General features: G+C 32.2%; 2 protein-coding genes across 2 annotated transcripts in view; one reads left to right on the top strand and one right to left on the bottom strand.

The window, feature by feature from the left end:
* SOX5 (SRY-box transcription factor 5) overlaps positions 1–22,628 on the bottom strand; it is a 660,043-nt gene extending 637,415 nt beyond the window's left edge. The window contains exons 1-2 of the mRNA XM_016119244.2: positions 22,533–22,628; positions 9,257–9,342 (exon numbers count right to left, since the gene is read on the bottom strand). The gene's annotated coding sequence lies outside the window, so the exon portion shown is untranslated. The remainder of the gene's footprint in view (positions 1–9,256; positions 9,343–22,532) is intronic.
* LOC107497425 (T-cell immunoglobulin and mucin domain-containing protein 2-like) lies at positions 4,195–9,627 on the top strand. Its single transcript, XM_036235868.1, is given in 4 exon segments — positions 4,195–4,243; positions 8,848–8,901; positions 8,904–9,121; positions 9,235–9,627. Coding segments are annotated over 4 exon segments (714 nt in total).
* Positions 22,629–22,843: the final 215 nt, after the last annotated feature.

Raw genomic sequence — 22,843 nt, 5'->3', positions numbered from 1 at the left:
CAATTCTGAGTATTGTATATCGGCTCTCACACTGAAGATCTTTTCCATTCAGGATATGAAAAAATTGAATTCCTGATCACTTATCCTTTATAATTCCCATAGTTTTTTCTAGTTAAATTTAACATCTAAGTATTATATTAAAGATCAACATCTAGGGCTAACTTTCCTAGAGTTCACAGCTCCATTATTCTGTATTGGAATACTCAAGAAAGAACTGTAACAGTGTTTGAGTGGCATCAACAGGCTGAATGAGTCAGCTGAGACTAACACAAAAACTTACTCCTAAGATTTATAGAATTAAGCATACTGTACTTCAAGATAAATAACAAGTCTTAGCTACTATTCTTATAAACCCGGCATTTAAGAAATTAACTTGGTTCATTTTTATCCTGTTTTTTTCTGGAGCTGATAAAATTTTAATGTGTTGTCTAATTAACTGCCAAAAGCATGCTAATATTGAATAACAATAGTCTCAAAATATGTCAGAGATGTGACTTAACAATGGCAGGAAGTTCTATCCCATCACTTGATATTTAGATGAACTCCTTGAATTCAAAAAATAAATAAATAAATACTTTCTACAAGTAATAAAATATATTAAAATAACTACCACTTATTTCCGTGCCTCTTCTGGTCTGAGAGCCTACGTTACACCATATACTTAAATTTGAGTGAAAATTCCAGTCTTCTTTAAGAAACATCTCCATGCTGAATGCACTGGGATTGTCAAATCGTCAAAAAAGGAATTTATAAGTCAAATATCCTATCATAGCCCAGTATACTTCAACACTGTAAAACCAGTTGTCCAAAAAAAAAAAAAAGTATTGCTTAAAAATGGGCAGATTTTTATTTAATTTACAAATGTAAGTTTACTTTTTGTTTTTCCTTTAAAAATCTCAATCATTTTTACCTTTGCCAACATTACGAAATGAACAAATCTCATCAGTGAAGAAAGAGGGGAAAGAAAATATCTCCTATGTCTTCTCAATCCCTAGAAAATACTCATTTATCTCATTCCATAGAAGAAAAAAAAAATGCTATGACAAACACTGCAATTCTGTTAGTTCTATGGAAAATTAGGAAGACAACGAAACAAGTTAATTTCCTAAATGCCAAGCTGATAAGAATAACAGCAAAGACCTATGAAATTTTACCTATAGTATCTAAGGCAAAAACAGTTGCTGTTAACAATTTGCTACACTTGCCTTAGTTTTTACATAGAGAACGTATTTGGTTTCACAGGTAATTGGTAGCCTTGAGCACATGTAACTTACAGTCGCTGAATAAAAAGATTTGCTTTGGTGAATTAAAATGGAACAATTTCTCTGAAATAAAGGGAAAGGGGCAAAAAAAAAAGTTAAGGGGATTAACAGGTAACTGTTTCATCTATTTTTGCATTTAATTTGATGTTATAAAAGCTGTAGGCAACTAAAAATATACCTCTTTTATTCTTGTAAGTCTGCAAGATTTGGCTTTTGGCATAGAAACAGTTTAGATAGGGAGGGAATTGTTGAATTCTATATCTATCCTTAAAAAAAAAAAAAAAAAAAGGTTGACCATAACCTGAGGCCCTAGCTCCTGCAGAGTGCCTGTTGTTATGAAAGCAAGGTGCTCCACACGATCTAATCATAGCACTAAACCTTGTTACAAGCCCTTTTACAGCTCCAATATCTGGGTTACATGGAAACACGCTGGAGAGCCTCCTTGTACTATGAAATAAATGTCATTCTGACTGGCATCCTCTCTTCCAGCAAGTAATTTCCCTCTGCTGATAAATCGATACAGCAAAAACAAATGAGAGCGCACAATAGGCACAGTGAGGATTACATTTTTATTCATTTCAGAGCCCCTGCAGCCAAGTTTTTTAAGCACAATAGCAGAAAATGATGCACTTGAGCTGGGAAACAAGAGAGATACATAGAGACATTGAGATAAGAAAAGAAAGACCAAAAAAAGGGGGCAGGGGAAGAAATGGGAACAAAGAGAAAACCAAGAGACGAGAGACAACTGTGTCCCTACCAAGCAGTTCAGACACAAACTTTTGTTAGAGAGTAAGATTATTATTTGAATTCCTGTTTAGCTTCTCATAGATATGATAGGAGAAACATATGTATATCCTTTTCTACTTCTTTATTCTGTAAAGTTGCAGATAATTGAAAAAGATCTAAGATCTTACTATTCTTTGATTGATTATTTATATCAACATAGGATCCACACATGAAAACATATCTAGAAAGCCCAGAACTAGAAATGGTAGAAAGGCACAGTCTATCTCTATTCATCTCTGGACATTCCCTCGAGTCATTTATGATTTTCATTGCCTTAAAGGGAAAGATGGAAAGGGCAAAACAAAAGAGAAGCAAGAACACAGCAACTATAAGAGAAATGAGAAGTTCCCACATGGATATAGTTTAAGATAGATTTCATGAGTCCCAAAATAAATGAATAGGTTATCATATAAAAGGAATATGGCACATACTTTCAAGGGAAAATTTTAAGACTTTTTGACTTTGGAAGAGAAAATAGAAAAGACTATTTCATAAAACCTGAAAAATTCCAAATTGCCTGTGAAGGGTAGTATCACATCTTCTGTTATTTAACATGGCATTTAACTCCTTAAGGCAACAGAAGCAAAAATGAAAGAATTATAAGGTCTTAATAAGGTTATAAAGGTGATATGATATTGTAATCCTTAAGCTCAAAATTAATTCTTGGGCAAGTTACTCTACTATCTGTGTCTTAATTTCCTCATCTATAACAATAGGATTGATAGTAATAGTAACTACCCCAGGGTTTTTGAGAGAATTAAATGTCAGTATAAGCAAAATGCTTAGAACAGTACCTAACTCAGAGTTAGTGTCTCATTAGTGTAATCACCTTCTTCTTCTTCTTCTTCTTCTTCTTCTTCTTCTTCTTCTTCTTCTTCTTCTTCTTCTTCATCATCATCATCATCATCGTCTATTTTTTCCGAAGCTACAGTTAGGTGTTTGGGTGTTGTCAACATTTCTGTTTGCCCTACAGGGTAACAATGTACTCATATAACACATTTTGGGGGTCAGAGCACAACACTGGACTAGATGACTAAAGGCCTCCTCTAGTGATAGCTTTTAAATATTAACTGTTTTGTGATATCCCAAAGTCAGTATACTCTCTTCGAAGAACATGTTAGAAAATGTATCACTATATCCAATACATTAGTATTCTTTTATTTTTTTTCTTTAACTACTAAAGACTAAAAAATAGTGTACACTTTTTCCTCTACAAATACAAATCTACAAATATATGTTAAACTAATATAACCTACCATCTTTCCAAAGATAATTCTAAGTCAGTGTTTAATACATTTTTCATGTTATTTATGGTCTTTCTCCTTTAGGCTTTAATTTGATTACTCTTGTTGTAAGTGCTTGTATTAGTGTATCTTTAGTCATTAATTATTATGGTCTATTGGTCCATACATTTTCCTCCTTAAGAGGAGGTGAGAAATAGAAGAATAGATAATACTAGTTCTTCATCTGTATCACAGACTTTGATAATAAATGAAGAGAAACGAGAAAAGAAAGCAAGGCAAAAAGGATGGTGGCAGGTCCAACTGTCCTCTGCCATTCTTTCTCCCTTGTATCATCAATAAATAAGGGTGGATATAAGCCTAAATCAGAGCCACTCAGTATTTTTTTTTCCCACTGGCATTTCTCAAATGAATCTTTTGAGAAAATCTTCCCTAATAGCCTCCCATGAAATTTTAATATACTAAATATATTGCATATAATGTATATGTATGTACCTGTGCTTTTTACATAAAAAGAATAAGCCTTTCCTTCCTCCTAAGAACCGATTTTTGCCCCTTAGTAGCAATATTGCCTTTTTTTTTTTTTTTTTTTTTTTTTCAGGATACATACATAGACTAATTCCTGTTAGGAAACTAGCTTTTCTACTTAGCTGTTTTCTACATAGTAGAAAGCTGTTTTCCTACATAGCATACTGGGTCCTACAAATCTTGCAAAGGTGAGCTGAAATTCAGCTATAATTGTGTGTTTGGGTTTGTACTGAACAAACCTTTAAGTGCTAATTCGCTGCTGTATAATTTATCTTACCCCAAATCCAAAACAGCACTTTGAGGGTAGAAGATATCTAGTAGTTTGTGAAAGATATCTAAGAAGCTACAAAGCAGTTTAAGGATAAGAAGTGAGGGAGATGGAGAGTAAAGTAGAATTGTTTCCAATTAAAGCAGCTAGGGAATTAGGTAGGTGGAATGTAATTATCTACATTGGAGATTGGCCAGGCTTCTTCTGAGCTCTTTTGGGAAAAAAAGAAAAAGAAAAAAAAAAAAAGGCTCTGTGATCTTTAATGAATAGAGAGGTAGATCCAAGTTTAATATCTTATCCAAAAAAAATGGAATAAGATTTCTAAGTTCTTGTTTCCAGGACCATAAGTGGCATTCTTCCTTAACAAATCTGAAATTGCTTATAAGTCCCGTACTTCAACTTGAAATAATTATTTCATAAAGCAATGACCTTGGAAATGGGAGTGCTGGCGAAGAGACAGTAAAATAGCTCCAGCAATCAATGAAAGAAAAGGCACAGATTTACAGCAAATAAAGGTCAAATATCAACATTTTGAAATAGAAGTTCTTGTCAAGTTACACCAACGTATACCTAAAATTGAACAAGTTCATTTACGCTTTTGATTATCTGAATAAGTAATTCTTAAAACAGGTTAGTTTTGCTCAAAGTATACGAACCCTTCCCCAGTGACTGGGGCTGCCAAGACAATATAATGAAAACTGATATCTTTGCAAACCCGGGAAGCTGGAGATGTATGCCCAACAAATATAAGCAGACATTATATCCTTCATAATCAGGGCAAAATTAAGATGTGAACTGAATAAATGTTTGAGAAATATCATAGCATATAATAGATGTAAGAATGAAGTGTTAGACACCTTTTAGCTCAACTTTCATTTAATTTACTGCTTTCCTTTCTGTAGTTTGAAGGGAGTGAAAAATTCTTCTCTCTAATTTTTTTCCCCTTTCATGACTTGACCATGAAGATGAAATCGGGGTACTTCAATTACCATTCAGAGCCAAAGGACTGCCCTTTGATATGGAAATCCCACTTCTGCGACAGCCTTTTCCCGGCCCCTCTTCTAGTTGCCCAACAGGAATTTTAAGTAGCTTTGTCACCAGCTGATAGTGAAAGCTAACTGTAGCTCTTTCCTGTTAAGTTTTGTTTTAAGTTACACTATGTTTCTTTCACCAAATTGGAATTGCTAAAAGCAAAGAGGGAGGGGGAGAGGCAGGTGGGGAGAGAGAGAAAAAAAAAAAAAAGGAGAAGAGAGAGAGGGAAAGAAAGAATATGACTGACTCTATCCATTAGAGTTGCTAAATTATAGTTTCTATGCTGTCAGTATGAAGTGTGGCCCGTCCTGCACAAAGCCTCTCACTTTAAACACACACACACAGCACAAACCGATGAAAGCTGCCATGTACAGTTACCCCGTTATTGTCATCTGCCTGCTGCATGACTCCCGGCTTTGCTATAATTATTAATTGCACTTGTCAACTGTCATTAATTCCTCTTTAGCATCCCTGTCTTTGAGTAATTAGACAGAACAGCCTCACTGAGCTCATTGTTTAGAGTCCCTTGAAAGAGCCCACTGGGCTTTCTGCTGAGAAAACCATCAGGAATACAATAGAGCACTTCTCAGTTAACCCTTTGGAAGTGTGAATAGAAGGGAAAGTGCTTTCACAGGTTTGTGTGGCCTGCTTTTCTCTGTGGGTATTTAAAGTCATGGTCAACTACCATACACATGGAGCCATATTTTAAATGTTTCTTTCCTGCAGAGAAGGGCTATTTAAGTTAATTGAAAAGTCAGAGAAAGTCCTCGGGAAAAACAAAATTTCCAATTAGCATCACTGAATTTTTCATCATTTTCTCATTTGATCTTACGCTTTGCATTTTAGAGAAGTCACATTTTCCGGAAATAATATTTCCCCACTTTTATTATGTACATTTACATATACTACATCTAAATGTATACATATGTATGAATCGTGCACAAAGTTTTTCTTAATGACTACTGATTTCCCTACGTCATAATTGAGATTCCAAATTTGAGACTGACAGCATAGAAGCTCCAGTTCTTACTTAGTCCTTTTACCAGAGTCCCACATAAGGTAATCAGTTGATGATACTTTTAATTATATAACTGGTGGCTCTGAATACATTTTAAAATTTTATTTAAAACCCCTCTATTGAAAACTAAGCCATATTTGGCATTTGGCCCATTGCCTGTGAAAGTTCCCTGAATTTAGCCAGTCTCAGCTGATATAAAAGGAAAAATGAGTTATATGATTTACATTCGAGTAGTAACTTTAAATAAGAATTACTATGTTATCATTTTAAATAACATAATACCTAAGAAAGCACCTTAAGACTGTAAAGTGCTATGTCATATTAGTATTTTTTCACTGGCATACAAAACTAAACTCTTTTGATATTCTTATGTTTATTTGTAGCTTTAAATTCTTCAGCAATTAGAAATAAACCAACGATGAGGGCTCTTTAGTCATTTTCCAATAACACTTAATAATAAATATCAAAATAGCTATCTACTATGTGTTTAAATCAGTCTAGCAAAGCTTCTTAAAATACCTGTTCCACTAAAAAGAAAAATTATAAAAATTTCTCTTGAAAAAAATTTAAGGTCTATGGACTTTTGAAAAATAAACTGAAGTAAATTTGGTACTAAGAATCATTAGAGCTATTTCCTATTTTATCTACCTGTAAGACTCAGATACTGGGTGAGTTCTTTTCAGCAATAAGAACATTTCTTGAGGTCTAAATATGTGCTGTATGTTTATATATATATTTATATATATTTATATTTATATATACACACACACATATATATATACATGCACACCTGTATACATATATACATACACACACACACACATATATATATATATAGATATTGCTCAAATCTCTATGAAATAGGTACTTTTACATAATTTTAGAGATGGAAAAACTGTGCCATGAGTAGTTAAGGAAGTTGTCCAGATTGCACAGCTCATAAATGGCAGCCAAGGACTGGTAAGGTCTTAACCACTCTTCTAGACCACATGTCCAAGAACTACCCCAATTTAGCTTTCCATTCAATAGACAATGGACCTAGATTTCTGGCAGTGTTTTTTAAAGAGAAAAATAGATTAATATATCTGAAATATTTGTCATAAAAATATGATACAAAAAGTGCATTAGACATCTTAAGAAATTAACATTCGGTACATTCAAAGTAGAATTGTGTGCATGTGTATATATACGTGTGTGTGTGTGTGTGTGTGTGTGTGTAAAGAGAGGAAATGAGTTTCACAAATGTTGAACATTATTCCATTTACCCTTGGGCACTATTATTTTTATGTGTAAATGCTAGGTTAAGCTAAGAAAAAGCTATTTTGATTTATACATACATATACAAACATATATACGCACATATATTGAACTATAACATAGTTCAGTCCATTGTTTACAACTTACTCTGTGCTAGTCTGTGCTAAGAAGTATGTAAGGCACTGAGGGAAAAAGAGAAGTATAAATTATGATTCCTAACTAAAAGGGTTTTTCAGACTTACTAAAGAAACAGAATTTTGAGTACCATACAATTAACACACTACAAAGTGCTAAATGGAATACAATCAATGAAATAGATTAAATGAAAGAGCGAAGATCAATCACAAGCCGTTACAGGAAGGGAAAATATGACTTATTAAAAGGAAAAACTTTCTAAGTATCAGAGGTATTCAACAATGAATCAGGTTGGTTTGATAAGTAATGAATACCCATCACTAAAAACATTCAAGTTGGGTGATGACCTATAAAGAATGATATAAAGGAATTTCTGCAACAGTTGTGAGTTTGGGCCAGCTTAAATATTGTCTAGTGTCATCTCACATGTCTTAGATTCCTTAATTCCATAAAAAGGAGAGAAACTTTATTTTGCTTGTTCTTTTCAGAGAACTCATGTTGAATAAATTTGGTATCAAATTTGACTTTGAAAGACGAATTATAGAGTAAAAAGTGGTGAGTAAAAAAAAAAACAAATAGAATTATAAGTGCAAAGATAGGGAAGTATAAATAATAAGCATTCATGGGAAATATAAGTTAAAAAGACCTGATACAAAAAGTAACTTGAACTTGAGGGAACAGAGGTAGTGGGGATGGTGTCAGAGGGAGTTGGTAGAAAGTAATAGAATTAAAGCTGCCTCAGTAAAAAGGAGGCACACTCTCAAAAAGCATGATCAACAGGCTTTTCTTTGATTCAGTGGTAAAAGATAGGGTTGATTGGGGAGAAAGAGCATGATGAGAGAAAGGTGAATCAGGAGACAGCTAGAGTTTGGCACTGAGTTCTGTGGAGATAAAAATCTGGTTTTTCACTACTGCGACCTTAGGCAAATTACTTGACCTCCCTCTACCTCAACATCCATATCATAGAATTGTGAATGAGGATAACAGTAACAGAATTAATCCAACACATCAGAATTACAACTAAATTATAGAACAACCATTAGGAGAAAGACCTGAAGACTAGCTGAACAAAATTCTTATAACTAAGGATATAAAGAAGAAGCCACACGGAGACAGGCTGATAGCATCACGTATCTTTGAGTGGCCTTCACAAGCCTCATACTACTTTGGACAGATGCTGTAGTTTTTCAGGTACAAGTGAGTGGAGTGGTTGGTCAGCCTGTCATGCTTCCCTGTACCTACTTACCAGCTAGTGAAGTGACAACCATGTGCTAGAGCCAACGGGTGCGTCATGGTATAAATGCTCAAATCGACTCATAGGGATTAATGGATACAATGCCACCTTTCAGAGGAATAAGTACTATGAGCTAAATGAATCATTTCAAAAGAGAATGTGTCTTTAACCCTAAAGAATGAAGCCCAGTGTGATAGTGGTATATATCATTGCTGTGTTGAGCACTCAGGGAGGTTTAATGGTTTGAAAATCAACACATTATTCACCAGTGTTCCAATATCACCTACAGTCTTCACCTCCACTCTTATTAGGACAGCACCCACGAGAACCGTCAAGACAGTTCCACCTGGGGTCACCAATGTTCCAACGCCACCTAGGGGGTCCACCTCTGCTTCTACAATGCCAGCATCCATGTAGAACCTTAAGATATAAACTACTTCATCTTCTCCAGACAACAGAAACTCATCTCATAGGAAACAAATACGACCAGCTTACCATTGAACTCTTGTCCAACAGATGGAAGTGGCACTGTGGCACAGCCTTCACATGGTGTTTGGTAATACAATGAAACTCACATGTGCCTGGAACAAAATCCATAGATGATCACCAGTGAGGCACTTCACACTGCAATCTCCAATGCTGCCATGATATTCCTCAGTATTTTGTCAGTCATCATTACCAAAAAATATTTATGCACTAGAAGAAAGCTGGTAAAAATAAGAAAGTTTTCATCTAATGACCCTCGGACTGGAACTTTGCAAAATGCACCTGTATGCACTACCAACCAGATGACAAAATCTAATTTGAGAACAATCTTTATGGCTTTCAGTAAGACCCAGAGGACCTCTAAGACTTTATGTCATTGACTGCAGAAGACAATGACCAGATCACCATGTCAGAATCCTTTTAAGCTCCAAGATAATTCTTCTGTCAATTTCGCATGACATTCCAACATATAAGTGATATTGGGTAGTATCTCTAGCTCTCTGTGTATAGTCAGCTGTATTGGTAAAATAGTCCTAATTTTTTTATACTTAAAAAAAAAAGTTAATCCATGAGAAGCATTTAGAAAAGTTCCATCACATAATGAATACTCAATAAATGTTAGCAGTTATTAGTAACACAATATTCTTATGGTTAAGCAATATATTTTAATTCATTTCTAGTTAGTATAAAATCTATGGTAAAGGAGAGGAGAGATGATTTAGGCTGCTCCAGAAAGTATAGACTTCCCTAGGAAGAAGTAAATTATTATTATTATTATTAATTATTATTATTTATTATTATTATTTATGATGAGGGGAATTTATCATAATGTCGTAAATGAGATTTCTGCAGTGACCTGAAGTTGGATCATATGCCTCTTAGCAACTTTCTCATTCTAAAATTCTGGAATTCTAACTGATTAAGAGTAAATCTAGCAAGTTAATAAGGAATCCATGTTTTCAGTCTTTGGAGAAAATAAAATTTAGGTAATTATTTCCCTCAACTTTGGGTTGGTGAAGTATATGATTAAGAGTATATGATTAGCTCTAGATTAAGACTGTCTAGATTCAAATCCAGACAAGAGTCATTTAATCCTCCTGTGTAAGCTTGAGTAAAGCTTTTGAATTTTCCCTATGCCTCAGTTTCTCCAAATGTAAAATTGAAATAATTGAACATATAGGAGTGTTCTGAGGGCTAAATGAGTTTAAAAATGTAAAATGCTTATAAAGTGCTTATAAATTTCAATATATGTTAACTATATCCTTGTCACTAAGATTTAAAATATAGAATGTGAATAAGAAATACTATATTTGGGAGAAAAAATTAACGGCTGTATTGAATACATTTTTAAACTCTCTTTTTTCTACTTTTACTATTAACCCTTTATAATGCTTAAATAAATATGACTAAAATTTATAGCAGAAAAGTTAGGTGATATACTCAGCCTGAATTCTTTTAGAGTACATAAGCCATAAAAAACTCTACAGTGAAGCATCACTCAATTAAATTTGAATTACTTAAAATTACCATGGCTATCAAAATTCATTCCCATTAAATGTATTTATACAGAGTATACTGGAAAACTTACATTACATTTTACTTTGGGTCTCTTGAATTCCAATTCCTGCCCTCTAGCCCAGCCCCAAACCCACACCACGCCACAAACAAGAAATCTTTGTGACATTGGACAAACCATGCTAAATACTGACGTTTTCTCTCTGGAGAAATAAATATCAATGCCATCTAATTATGAAATTAGGCAAGATTATGCATAAGCTCTTCAGGTTTCATTTAATGATCTGAAATTTATAGACCAATGCCGTACTATTTCTGAGCCAAATTGAACTACTCAGTTTTTCAGTCTTGGCACCTTTGTGCATTCTATCTCAATTCTCACTTCCACCATTCAAGGCACAACTCAACTACCATTGTCTTAGCTATGTCTTTTTGAATTCTCACTTCTACTCCACAGACTTCCCTTCTTCAAGCCCTTACTGGTGAAATTTCTTTCTTCTCTGATCCGTGAAATATAACAGAAAACATGAATTAAAAGTATGTGACGTAGCGAAAATAAAAACAAAGGGAGTATAATTATGGTAAATATATTCCACAAACATTATATCTTTGGCTATGGAGACTCTAAATTTGGCACAAAGCTTTTTACTACTGAATGACAAAAGGGACAATGGTTAGTCATACAATTCACAAGCATCATTAGATAAAAATAGACCAACTACTTGGGCAGCATAACTAGTAAGAGCATCAGAAATGTCTCCCAAGTAGTCTCATAGAGTGTATACTAGAGATTGCAATGAAATGTCTCCTCAACACAATTTTTGGTAGGCATAATGAGTTTTGTGGAGCTCTTCCTTTTCAGCATCCTTCAATTATGGCCAATGACACCACAAAAAAGCACAGATTACAAAAGCCACTTACTTGGGGTCATTAGAAGGCATCCAAGGCCACACCTCTATTCCCCTCTGGCTTAGTTCAGATGTAGATTTCAGAGCATCTCGAAAGAATTGCATATCCCTCAAACCTTACTCCCTTAATATTGTTTGTCATTATCGGGTTTCTCAAATTCATTGTGAGGTAACGAATTTGAGATTGTTGTCTCTGAAAACAGTGGAGTTCATGTATACTATGTGGCCGAACACTAAATAAAATGTGTGTGATTAAACTAGTGTCAAGCTAATACCATCTTGAGAAACTGGCATGCCTAGCAAAGTCAGCAGCTGGATACAAAGGACTCAGAAGTGAGCTACTAACTTTTGCGACCCTCCTTCAACAGATGGACTGATGTATTTTCACAACCATCACCCTCACTTACACCGAGGGCTTTCTAACATTTTCGAGATCAAAGATCCCATTTTACTTATTGTCGTTTCTCCTGCAACAACCCGCATCATGCTTGGCATGCTATTGGTATAACTCTGTTATGCAGAGATGCCTCTCGCTTCCTTCTTTTCCATTTAACATTAGACACAACTCTTGACAAAATGTTGGAGGCAGACAGGTGGTGGGCATACCCCAAATGGGGTTATCATGAAAGAGTGGGGTGTGCGTCACACAGTGCCTGAAAAATGTCTCATAAAGAAATTACTAAAAAGATGAATCAACAGACAAATTGTTGAACCTTGTTTCTGTCCATTCTGAGTAATTTTGATCAAGGAGCATCGAAGCACAGGGTTAAAATCAAGAATATAGATTAAAACCCTAGTTAATGAACATCTTGCAAATTGCTATACAAATACTTAGCATACATTGAATTAAGACAAACTTGCTGAGAAATATTTACATAGGTAGCATCCCTACTTTCTCAGGACTACTGTTTCAAACTAGAGCTTCCTCAAAGAAATTTTAAACCAGATTTCACCTCTAGTCACATTCCTACACACTTGTATTTTCTAGTAATTATGTAGCCTTAATCCTCTTGAAATTTTAGATCATAATTCCAAGAGTTATTAGGTTGGAAAACAGCTTCAGGGCAAATATTATTCAAAACACTTTTTATACCAGAAATAATAGTTGGATTATTTCTGCCTCACAGATACATCTTCAGGTCTAATTTTTAATGCAATTTAGGTATTCTGACATAAACATTTTTTTTAAATAAAAATACTCTTAGAACAAGAGAGAAAGATGAGGGAATAAATAAATATACTAAATACAATTGTTTGTTAATAAATACAAAGATTAAAATTAGCTTTGACTTTCCTCTGTTCAGTTTACCCTACTCTTTTGTATTTCAATGGCATTAAATAGATACTTTGACATCTGCTATTTAAGGGTCTATCAATATCTTGAGCTCTATTAAGTCTCTGTAATGTTATTCCTCTCTAAAATCCCTAGTCTTAATGTATAAATTTTCTTTTAAAAAACATTATTTACCATTGAAAAGTTATTCCTATTCCTAAAATTAAAATATCTGTCTATGCTTTTTAATATCAGTACCGATAAAATTTAAAAATAGAATAAATGATTATGCACCAAAATTTGCTTATATGAGTATCCATCTGAGGTATGTTGGGCAATGAAAGAACATAAAATTCATTTTGTGAGAGAATTTCTTTAAATCTAAAAAGATGATTTCATTTGAACAATTTATCAAACATATTTGACTTTACTTTAAAAAATTACTTCAACCCCTAGATCATTTTATTAGAATAATCTTTTTTTTTTTATTAAGGAGTTTGGTTACAAAAGTGAGAAAAGGGGGAGAAGCAGTAGAATTTTGTAAAAATCCGACTATAGATACACCTGTGAATTCATGGAGATGAATTATGCTCACAACAATGAGATAACTGTATCATTTTTAAAAAGCGCCTAAAGAAAGACTAGAAGAGTAGTAGAAGAATTTAATGATGGTTTCCAAAAAGCGAATATCTTAATAAAGAATGATTATCTATTGCCCATTATACGGGATCCAGAATTTATTTTCAAAGAATTCTAAAAACCTTATTTCTGGGGTATTGTTCTCAGTGACAGCAAGACCAAGTTGAATTCAAAATCTGGCATGACATGAAGAACTACCCAATGACTTGAGGCTGATCGACTTTGAAGCAGTATGACCCCAGCTCTACCACTGGGATATTCTGAGTATACCTTGCATAAAATTGTTGGCAGTACTAGAACATTATTCTAGCCATGTAGACTCTAGTTTAACATGTTGAAAATTCCCCAAAATATTTTTTTATTTTTTTCTAATTAAGAAGTTAGAGCAAAGAATTTAGATGTTTATATCGCTATGTATATATATAATGCTATCATTAGAAAAACTATGTTTGAATTATTAATGCAATCCATATCAAAATCCCAATGGAATTTCTCAAATAGAAAAAATAATTAGAAAATTCATATGGAACCACAAAAGATGCCAAATAGTCAAAACAATTTTGAGAAAGAACAAAATTGAAGACACCAACTTTCTTCTTTCAAACTACACTACAAAGCTATAATAATCAACACTACAGACATAAAAATGTACACTGACCGATGAAACAGAATTGAGAACCCAGAAGTAACCCCTTAAACATATGGTCAATTAATACTTGACAATAGAGACAAGAATATTCAATGTACAAAGGAGAGTCTCTTAAACAAATATTGCTGGGAAAATTGAATAACCACACGCAAGACAATTAATTTGGACCTCTATTTTACACCACTCACGAAAATGAACTCAAAGTAGATTAAAGACTTAAATGTAAGACCTGAAACCAAAATCCTCCTAGACATTCTTTGATGTTTGAATTACTACACTGATGTTTAAAGTTTAAAAATTAATCTGTATTTTTTTCTTAAAATGAAAGTATTATTTGTTTATTAAATAAAGGTAATTAAAACATTTATAAAAAAGGCAAAAAATTTTAAATTGGCATTATTCCTGCAACCTAGGTATACCCTTTTAGCATTTTATATATATATATATCTCAGTATTTTTGTTCTATGCATGATACACATGCTTATGGACACACATCCACTTATCCATTCAACAAATATTTCTTGAATGCTTATGATGAGTCAGTTTCTGGTTTCTCCTGTCATTACAACATCATTTCAAATAAAATTTATACTCCATAATACAAAACACACACACACACACACACACACACACACACACACACACACAATTTTTAAAACCTAGAGCCTATTGTTTAATATACAGTTTGGTTTGAGTTTTGTGTTATTGCAGACACATATATAAAATGTTAGGTAACTTCCTAAAAGCACGAGATAAACATTAACAGATTTTAATGTGCATTGTGTGAAATAAATTGTACTTTCGTCAGTAATACAATAGATATCACTAGCTACAGTAAACAAGAGCCCTCATCTCGCAGCAGTCTCTTCAGCATTGATTATTGTGGCATTTTAAATCTTTGCCATCTTGCTAAATGAGTAAGATCTTATGATTATTTTTCATTTCCTGAATTCTTATAAAAATCAAACATTTTATACATTTATTCCCCAATTTGATTTCTGCCTACTAACTGAATATTCCAGTTATGTCTCTACTTTTCTATTAATCTGTAAGCAGTTTAAATTGTATTTTAATTACATATGTTGAACATATGAAATTGCCAATAGTCTGACAGTTTTCACAAAAATGGCAAGTTATGTCATTAAACCTAATATATTTTGAATATATTCTTCATTTCCTCATTTGTCTGTCATCATTTAAGACACAAAGAAGCTTTTATATTTATGTGATCAAACCTAGCATAATTTTTCTTTTGTGATTTCTGCCTTTGATGTAATACTTAAAAATAACTTCTAACCCTCCTCTCAACTTACTTATATAGACATTTACCAAAACTATCTCCTAATATTCTTATGAGTTCTTTTATTAACAATTTAAATCTCAAATCCCTCTAGAATTTATATTGGCAATGGTATAGAAATCAAATTTTGTTTAAACACTTAAAAAGTTGTCCTAAAACCATTTTTTTCCACAGAGATTTGAAATGCCTAAAATGATGCCTGTATCAGAAAGCTTTCCCATGTTAAGAGGGAATATAATTCCCTAATTACAGGTCAAACATCATGTTTATATTATGCTACATTATGTTATGTACCATTATTTTGTATTATGTCATGCCATATTATATTATACAATACAAATTCTTCATTATAAAATATAAATTGTTTTTAAGATTTTCTAAAAGATTCATAGATAGATGCATCATCTTAGAAAATAAAAAATATCATGACTCATAATTACTTTAAAAATTAGTAAATATATATTACACTGTACAACGAATCTCAGCAGTTCAACCTCACTAACTTACGCAAAATGTATTTCATTTACAGAATGTGACCATGGGCATGACTTCGTCCATTAAGAATATGTATAACCTAATTATGCAAAATGTTTTATGGAGGCAGTTTGAGTTTGCAGTTTCTTCTCAAATTAAATTAGTACTGTTAGAACTTCTTTGTTTTTAGTATTAGAAAGAAAGATGAAAAATTAAGCAATTGCTTTCTCACATACATTATTTTAAAGACTTTTGGTCAACAGTTCATGCATTATTATATTTGGAAGGAAAAAATCCTCAATTACAAACAATTGCTGAATAAGAAAACAATGTTCAAGCAGTTATTATTAAATTATTAAGACTCATATTATGATCATCTGATTTTTATAAAGTAATACAAATCTAATTTTCTTATAACTTTTGAATGACTCTCACTCATTACTTTATCAGTCAAGAAGCTGACAGCCAAAGGAATTTTACATAGACCATTATTTTCTGCCAGGCTCCTGTTTTAGGGCTGCTGCAAATAGATTAGCATTGGTTACTCAATTAACAATATCTTACTCCAAGACCAGTACAATAGAGCATCTCTACTTAACTGCATTATGTTACTTATATTACATTTTGAAATGAACTCTGCAATTCAAATTGTGCTAATAAAATTCCCCCACTGCATATGTACATGTATTTGAAACACCCAGAAAAACAAGCTCATAACTTTATGTCAGACTACCCAAATGGATCCTAGATACTTGTAGGTAGAACATGAAGACAATCAGTATAATCAGGCATCTAAACAAATAATTTTGAGTTAAAAATTTATGAGTAGAATGCAATTAGATTTAAATATTACTTGACCATAGTTTTCATGGTGTTTTTACCTATAATATTTCATTAACTTGAAAAAACTAAGCTGAAAGTATATCAAAAAAAGGAGTCTTATTCAAGAGATTGAAGTATAGCAAAAGATGATCTACAATGATTTATAAAGGGTTATGAAAAAGAATGGGATATAGAATTTCATAAAGTTCAGGAATTTTTATATGATCAGATCATGTAATAAGTTAATGAAGAAACAAGGAATTCAAATCAAAGACTGTACTATCAGGAATCAGTACTATAATGCTACTAAAAACTGGATCAAGTTACAGAGCATGGACAGCTAATTGTACAGGTATGTAGCATCACAAGCTTTGTATCTATATGACTGCAAATCACTGCCTTCTTTTTTGTTTTTGTTTTGTGTATTTTTTTTTAAATTATAAACAGGGTTTTGATTTCAGAGGGTCATTGGATTTTGCCATGGTCTTTCAAGTCTTGTTAATTATTATGTGTTTGGAGTAACGCACACTTTTATCCACAGGTGGCAGACCTTTTTAAAATAAACTTCAATCATATTCAGTATTTCGTTTTGGTAGTGTTTCATCCCCCACCCCTTAAACTGCCACCCACATTAAAATGTAAGAGTCTGCTGCTCAGAATTCTCATTAATGTTGCACAATTTAGATGATAGATTTGTCAACAAAATGGCTCATTCTCAAAGGCCAGTGAACCCTGTCGGGATAAATGCCTTAAAAATTGTATATTGCAGAATAATCTTTAATTATAAAGAACTCACTTGACAATTTATAATATATTGTGATTATTTTTCTTTTTCAAGCAATACTTTACTTTCTAGATTAGACTGAGGGTAAAGAGTGATTCAATTTGATAGACAAAGAAAACAGCTTGCTTATTTGCAAGTAAAGAGAAAGGTGACCAAAAGGTATGTACAAAAAACAATTACTTAGGATCACAAATTATTAACCAGCAAAATGGTTAAAGCAAATAACAATAAGTGTAGTGACATTTTAAATGAATGTTAACACAGGAGATTAGCAAAACAAAAAAAACCATCATCAGTGGTACAACTAACCAATATCTTCAATTTACAAAATCTTAGATTTACAATACCAAGTGATGTATTTATTTTTGTTGTGCTATTTTTGTTCAATGCAGTATAAAATCTTATATTCAACTAAGCCAACTAAGCCTTTTTGTATGTATTGTTGATGCCTGCAAAGGATGTTTTAACATAGTGATGTACTTCAATATAAACATAAAATATTCATAATTTTATAGTTCTCAAAACATTCTGGCAAAGCTTGATATCCTGTATTAGATTCCTTAGAAAAAGAATACTTGAAAAAAATAAATGCTTATTCTAATATCCTATTATTCTTCATTTCTAATGTAGGAAATTCTTTACGAGCATCTTGAATTATTTTACCTAATTTTGAAAGCTGTATCAATTTAATTTATACTGTATGCAACCATGTTTCTCCTTCATAAAACACTTCACACCGCTAGAGAAAGAAATAAAACCTGTCATAACTATTTGCTGTATTTTAACACTTATATATGTATACGATATGGACAGTTTAACAAATGGTAAGAAAGCCTGTACCCAAGTAATCACCACACAGGACATTACTGACACTTTCTTGGGTCAAAACTGCTCTGACCCAAATCTCCCTCCCTCAGCTCAGCCTGTTTCTTCATTCCTAGAAATCAGCACTCCCAGGCTCTTACAGTTGTATTTCCTTGTTTTCCTTTCTAGTTGTACCATCTGCAATGCAACTCTGAACAATATAATTGTTTGCTTGGAATCATCCTGTATGTATTTTCATGTTTGCTTTTTTTCCACTTAATATTTAATTAGATCACTAAAATGTGTCCATTTACATTACTTCGTATTTCATTGAATGACTATTCTACAACCATCACAATGGCAACTAAATTGTTTCCAAGTTTCAACAAATATAAATATTTCCCCTGTAAACATTCCTGTACATTTTTTTCTGGTACACGCATGCACAGAAGCTTGAGCAGGGGCTACAAATTTCAACTGTACTAGGTACTATATCTGAAAGTGGTTATTCCAGTTTATATCCCAACAAACACTCTATGAACATTGCTGTTGGTGTGCATCCTTGTAAATGCTTTGATCTGCAATCCACATTGAAGCATGTGTGGTGGGATCTCATTATGAGTTAATTTGTACTTCCTTGGTAATACTGAGATTAAGCATTTTTTATATGTTTGGGCTTCTGGATGTATTATTTTAAAAAGAGTCTATTCCGGGTACTGTTTTTGTCAATGATGTTTTGCAAATTGTATTTTACTACTCCATGTCCTTGTTATCGTGCTTTCTTATAAAGAAAAAATATATAAATAGTTTATATATAATATAAATAGTAAATTCAGGGTGATAAAGATATGTCAATTCTGAATTAGAAAAAAAGCACTGCTCTAGTGGGGATGTAATATGTGAGAGGACCTGATTGGGGTGGGGGGGGTAGTTTATGGGACATCTCTATACCTTTTGCTAATATTGCTGTGAACCTAAAACTGCTCTGAAAAGTAAGGTCTTTAAAAAAATAACATAGGCTGTCTCTGTCTTTTTTGTCTAAAGAATTCTTCACTACTCCTAGGTAATAGTTATTTTCTTAGATTCTCTTACATGAGAATATAGGAAAATCTCTTATGGGAGATTCTCTTATTGTTTTGCCTCTTACACTTAAGTTTTTGACCAGTAGAAATTGATTTGTGTGTGGTGTGAGGTTGAGACCCAATTTCGTTTTTTTTTCCCAATTAATAATCGAATTTCCTAGTACTATGTATTTAAAAAATCTGTTAATTCTCTACTGCTTTGAAGTACTATTCTTATTAGAAATAAAATGTCTACATATCCAAGAGTCTGTTTCTGAACTCTCATCTGTCTCATTTATCTACTGTCTACCTAGAGTAATGCCACGCTTTCTGAATTAATACAGCTTTTTAATATCGGTAAGTCAAGTATTCCTACCCTTCCTTCTTTTTTCAAGAGTGTTGTGACTATTCTTTTGCATTTTAAAATCAACTTGTCATATCACACAAATGCACACATGTGCATACCTATCCAAACAAATAACAAAGAAACAAACACAAAACAACCAGTTGGTATTTTGATTGCAATTGTATTATACTTACATATCAGTTTGGGAGTAACGGATATCTCTACAATATTGGATCTTTCACTCCATAAACATCACTTATCACTTATTTCAACCTTGAAAGTATATCTTAATAAAGTTTCACAATTTTCCCTATAGAGGTAATGCACATATTACTATATACTAGATAAAAATCGATACTGATATATAGGAATATATTTGATTTCACTATATTACACTGCATGCATAAACCTTGCTAAATGCTCTTATTAACTCATATCATTTGCCATAATGATAATTGGTTGTTTATTTTTCAATCCTAATAACCTTATTTATCTTTCTTTACTACATTGGCTTTGTAATACTGCCTTTGTCATTCTCAGGAATGGTTATTTGCCCCTTGTTACTTGCTCTCTTGCTTGGTTTCATCAGAGGTTTGGGAAATTTATTTGTCTTTTGCAAAAATCAATTTTTCACTTCCTTTGTCCTCTCCTTCATATGACCATTTTCTACTTCATTAATTTTGCTCTTACTTTAATTAATTTCTTCCTTCTACTACTTTGCATTTATTTTGATATTCTTTTTGAGATTAATTCTTGGCCTATTAATTTTACATTTTTTTTCCTAATACATTTACTTAAGGTATAAATTTCCCAGTAAATACATCTTATAAGCATTATACAATTATTACATGTATGATGTTCACTTTTATTTAGTTTAAAATACTTATAATTTCTTTTGTGATTTCTTTTTAATTGTGAAACTTCTTTCTAGCTATATTTTGTTATTCATTTGCAGCTTAATTTCATTATGCTATTCCAATTCTTTAAAAATGGTTGAGAATTAATTTATGACAGCATACAATCAATATTTATAACTGTTCTATGTGTTCTTCAAAATTATGTGAATTTTGCAATTGTATGCAAATTTCTAAATATGTTTATCAGGTCAACTTTCTTGATCTTGTCTTTCAATTCTACATCCTTACTGATTTTTTTCTGTCCATTTTATTCCATTTATTTCATTAAATGTTATCCAAATGAACAGAGTATAAATGTTGCATAGAATGCTTTGGAAACATTTCAGGCTCTTAAGAAAGATGATCAAATCACTTTCTGGAAAGTTGAGCAAATAAAACCTTTTTCTAACATTATTGAAAGCACCCATCTTCTTATATTCTTATTACAATGTTGTCATTCCAAACTACTTTTTACTAGTTAGATAGTTAAGTAATAGTAACTTTTTTGCTAGATAGAGAGTAACTTTGCATTTCTTTTATTATCTTTTTGTATTAAAATTATATTCCCATTAATTATTTATTCATGTATCTTATCTTTTATATTAAAATGTGTCTTTCTTATAATATCAGTTTTTTACATGTGATGTTTGCCATATTTATTAGAAGTAGCCCCAGTTTTTGATATGCCTTTTACTTTTCCTTACACTAGTATTTTACTTGTTAAGCTATATTTTCATATTTGCAATAATCATTTGTGACTTATTCCACTTCTATCAGCATAAAATCCATTACTCACGATACCGTTCTGCACATTATGTTTCATTTATCTGTGAATATATGAAGTCTTAATTACAAATATTTTTTCAAATATTATTTAGATTTGTACCAATTTAGTTTTTAAAGAAGGTAGAAACTACCATTGATTTTAAGGGTTTTCACAAATAAATGTGTATCTCAAAGGTATGGAAACATTAGTCATATGACTTTAAGAGTAGATTAGTGAGTAAATGAATAAGTTGTAGTTCAATCTGCAAGAAGATCATTTTTTTTTTTTTTTGGTTATTCTCTTTACGAAATGTAAAATAATGCCTTTTCCATCTTACTAGGGACAAACCTCTTCTGAACGGATCCCTTACCTCCAAACTCTTCTGCTGACACCACATGATAGTTAGTCGGACACAGGATTATGAAAGGATTTTCAACTCTAGGTCGGTGGTCGAACTTTCAGTTCCTGTTCCCAATAGTATAGTTTTTTTGAAAAAACAAACAAGTATTTCATAAATGCATACACGGAGAGCTGTCCACTAAAGTTTTCTGTCAAGCAAATTGGAATGTATCTGTTTAGACTCAGTAAAATTGCATTTTTATATGTGTTTATAAAAACATGCCCTGGAATACTTAATAGCCTATGGAACTTTCTGTGAAATGTGTGATCTACCCATTGTGACCCAAAATATTTCTTTTGCAGCAACAACAAAAAAAGCAGCATCGACTATTTTAAAAAACAGTTTTCAATGGAGATAAAAAGCTTTTGCAACTTCAAGAAAAGTGTATCTCATTACGAAAATAAAAGAAATGAAATGTTGATATCATCTGCCAGCTTAAAGACAATACCTTTATGAGTTTCAAAATTATAATTACATATCCAGTTGTCATCTGAATATAAAAGACTAAGTACTATAGTTTTATGTGCATATGTCATGTATTTTACTCATAAATTAAAAATAAGAGAAGACATGTAAACTGCCATTTTTGTGAAGCATCAAATGTAGCAATCAATTTTTCAAGGTGTGTGTTGTTTTTTATATATATACCTTTTTCCTGACCAGTGCAGTGCCGAAATTCTCTGTTCAGCTTTCAGAATCTTATAAACAGATTCAAACAGGAATCGTATCATCAGCAAAAAAAATCTAGAAAAAACAAAATTAGAACATTAATAGTGCATATTTCCTTTTTACAAATAATTGACATGTGACTTTTGGAAGTAGGAGTTAACTAAGGTTTTTAAAATAATTTTATATATGTGTAAATTTATATAAATATATATAAATATAACAAAGTCATTGTTTATGGGAAAGAGGCATTAATTAGACATTATAATGCCACCAGAGTTAATTTAGAAACT

Source organism: Rousettus aegyptiacus, unplaced genomic scaffold (genome assembly GCF_014176215.1).
Source record: "Rousettus aegyptiacus isolate mRouAeg1 unplaced genomic scaffold, mRouAeg1.p scaffold_m13_p_2, whole genome shotgun sequence".
Lineage (NCBI taxonomy): Eukaryota > Metazoa > Chordata > Mammalia > Chiroptera > Pteropodidae > Rousettus > Rousettus aegyptiacus.
The sequence above is the reverse complement of the archived record's forward strand: the minus strand, read 5'-3'. Positions and strand labels throughout refer to the sequence as shown.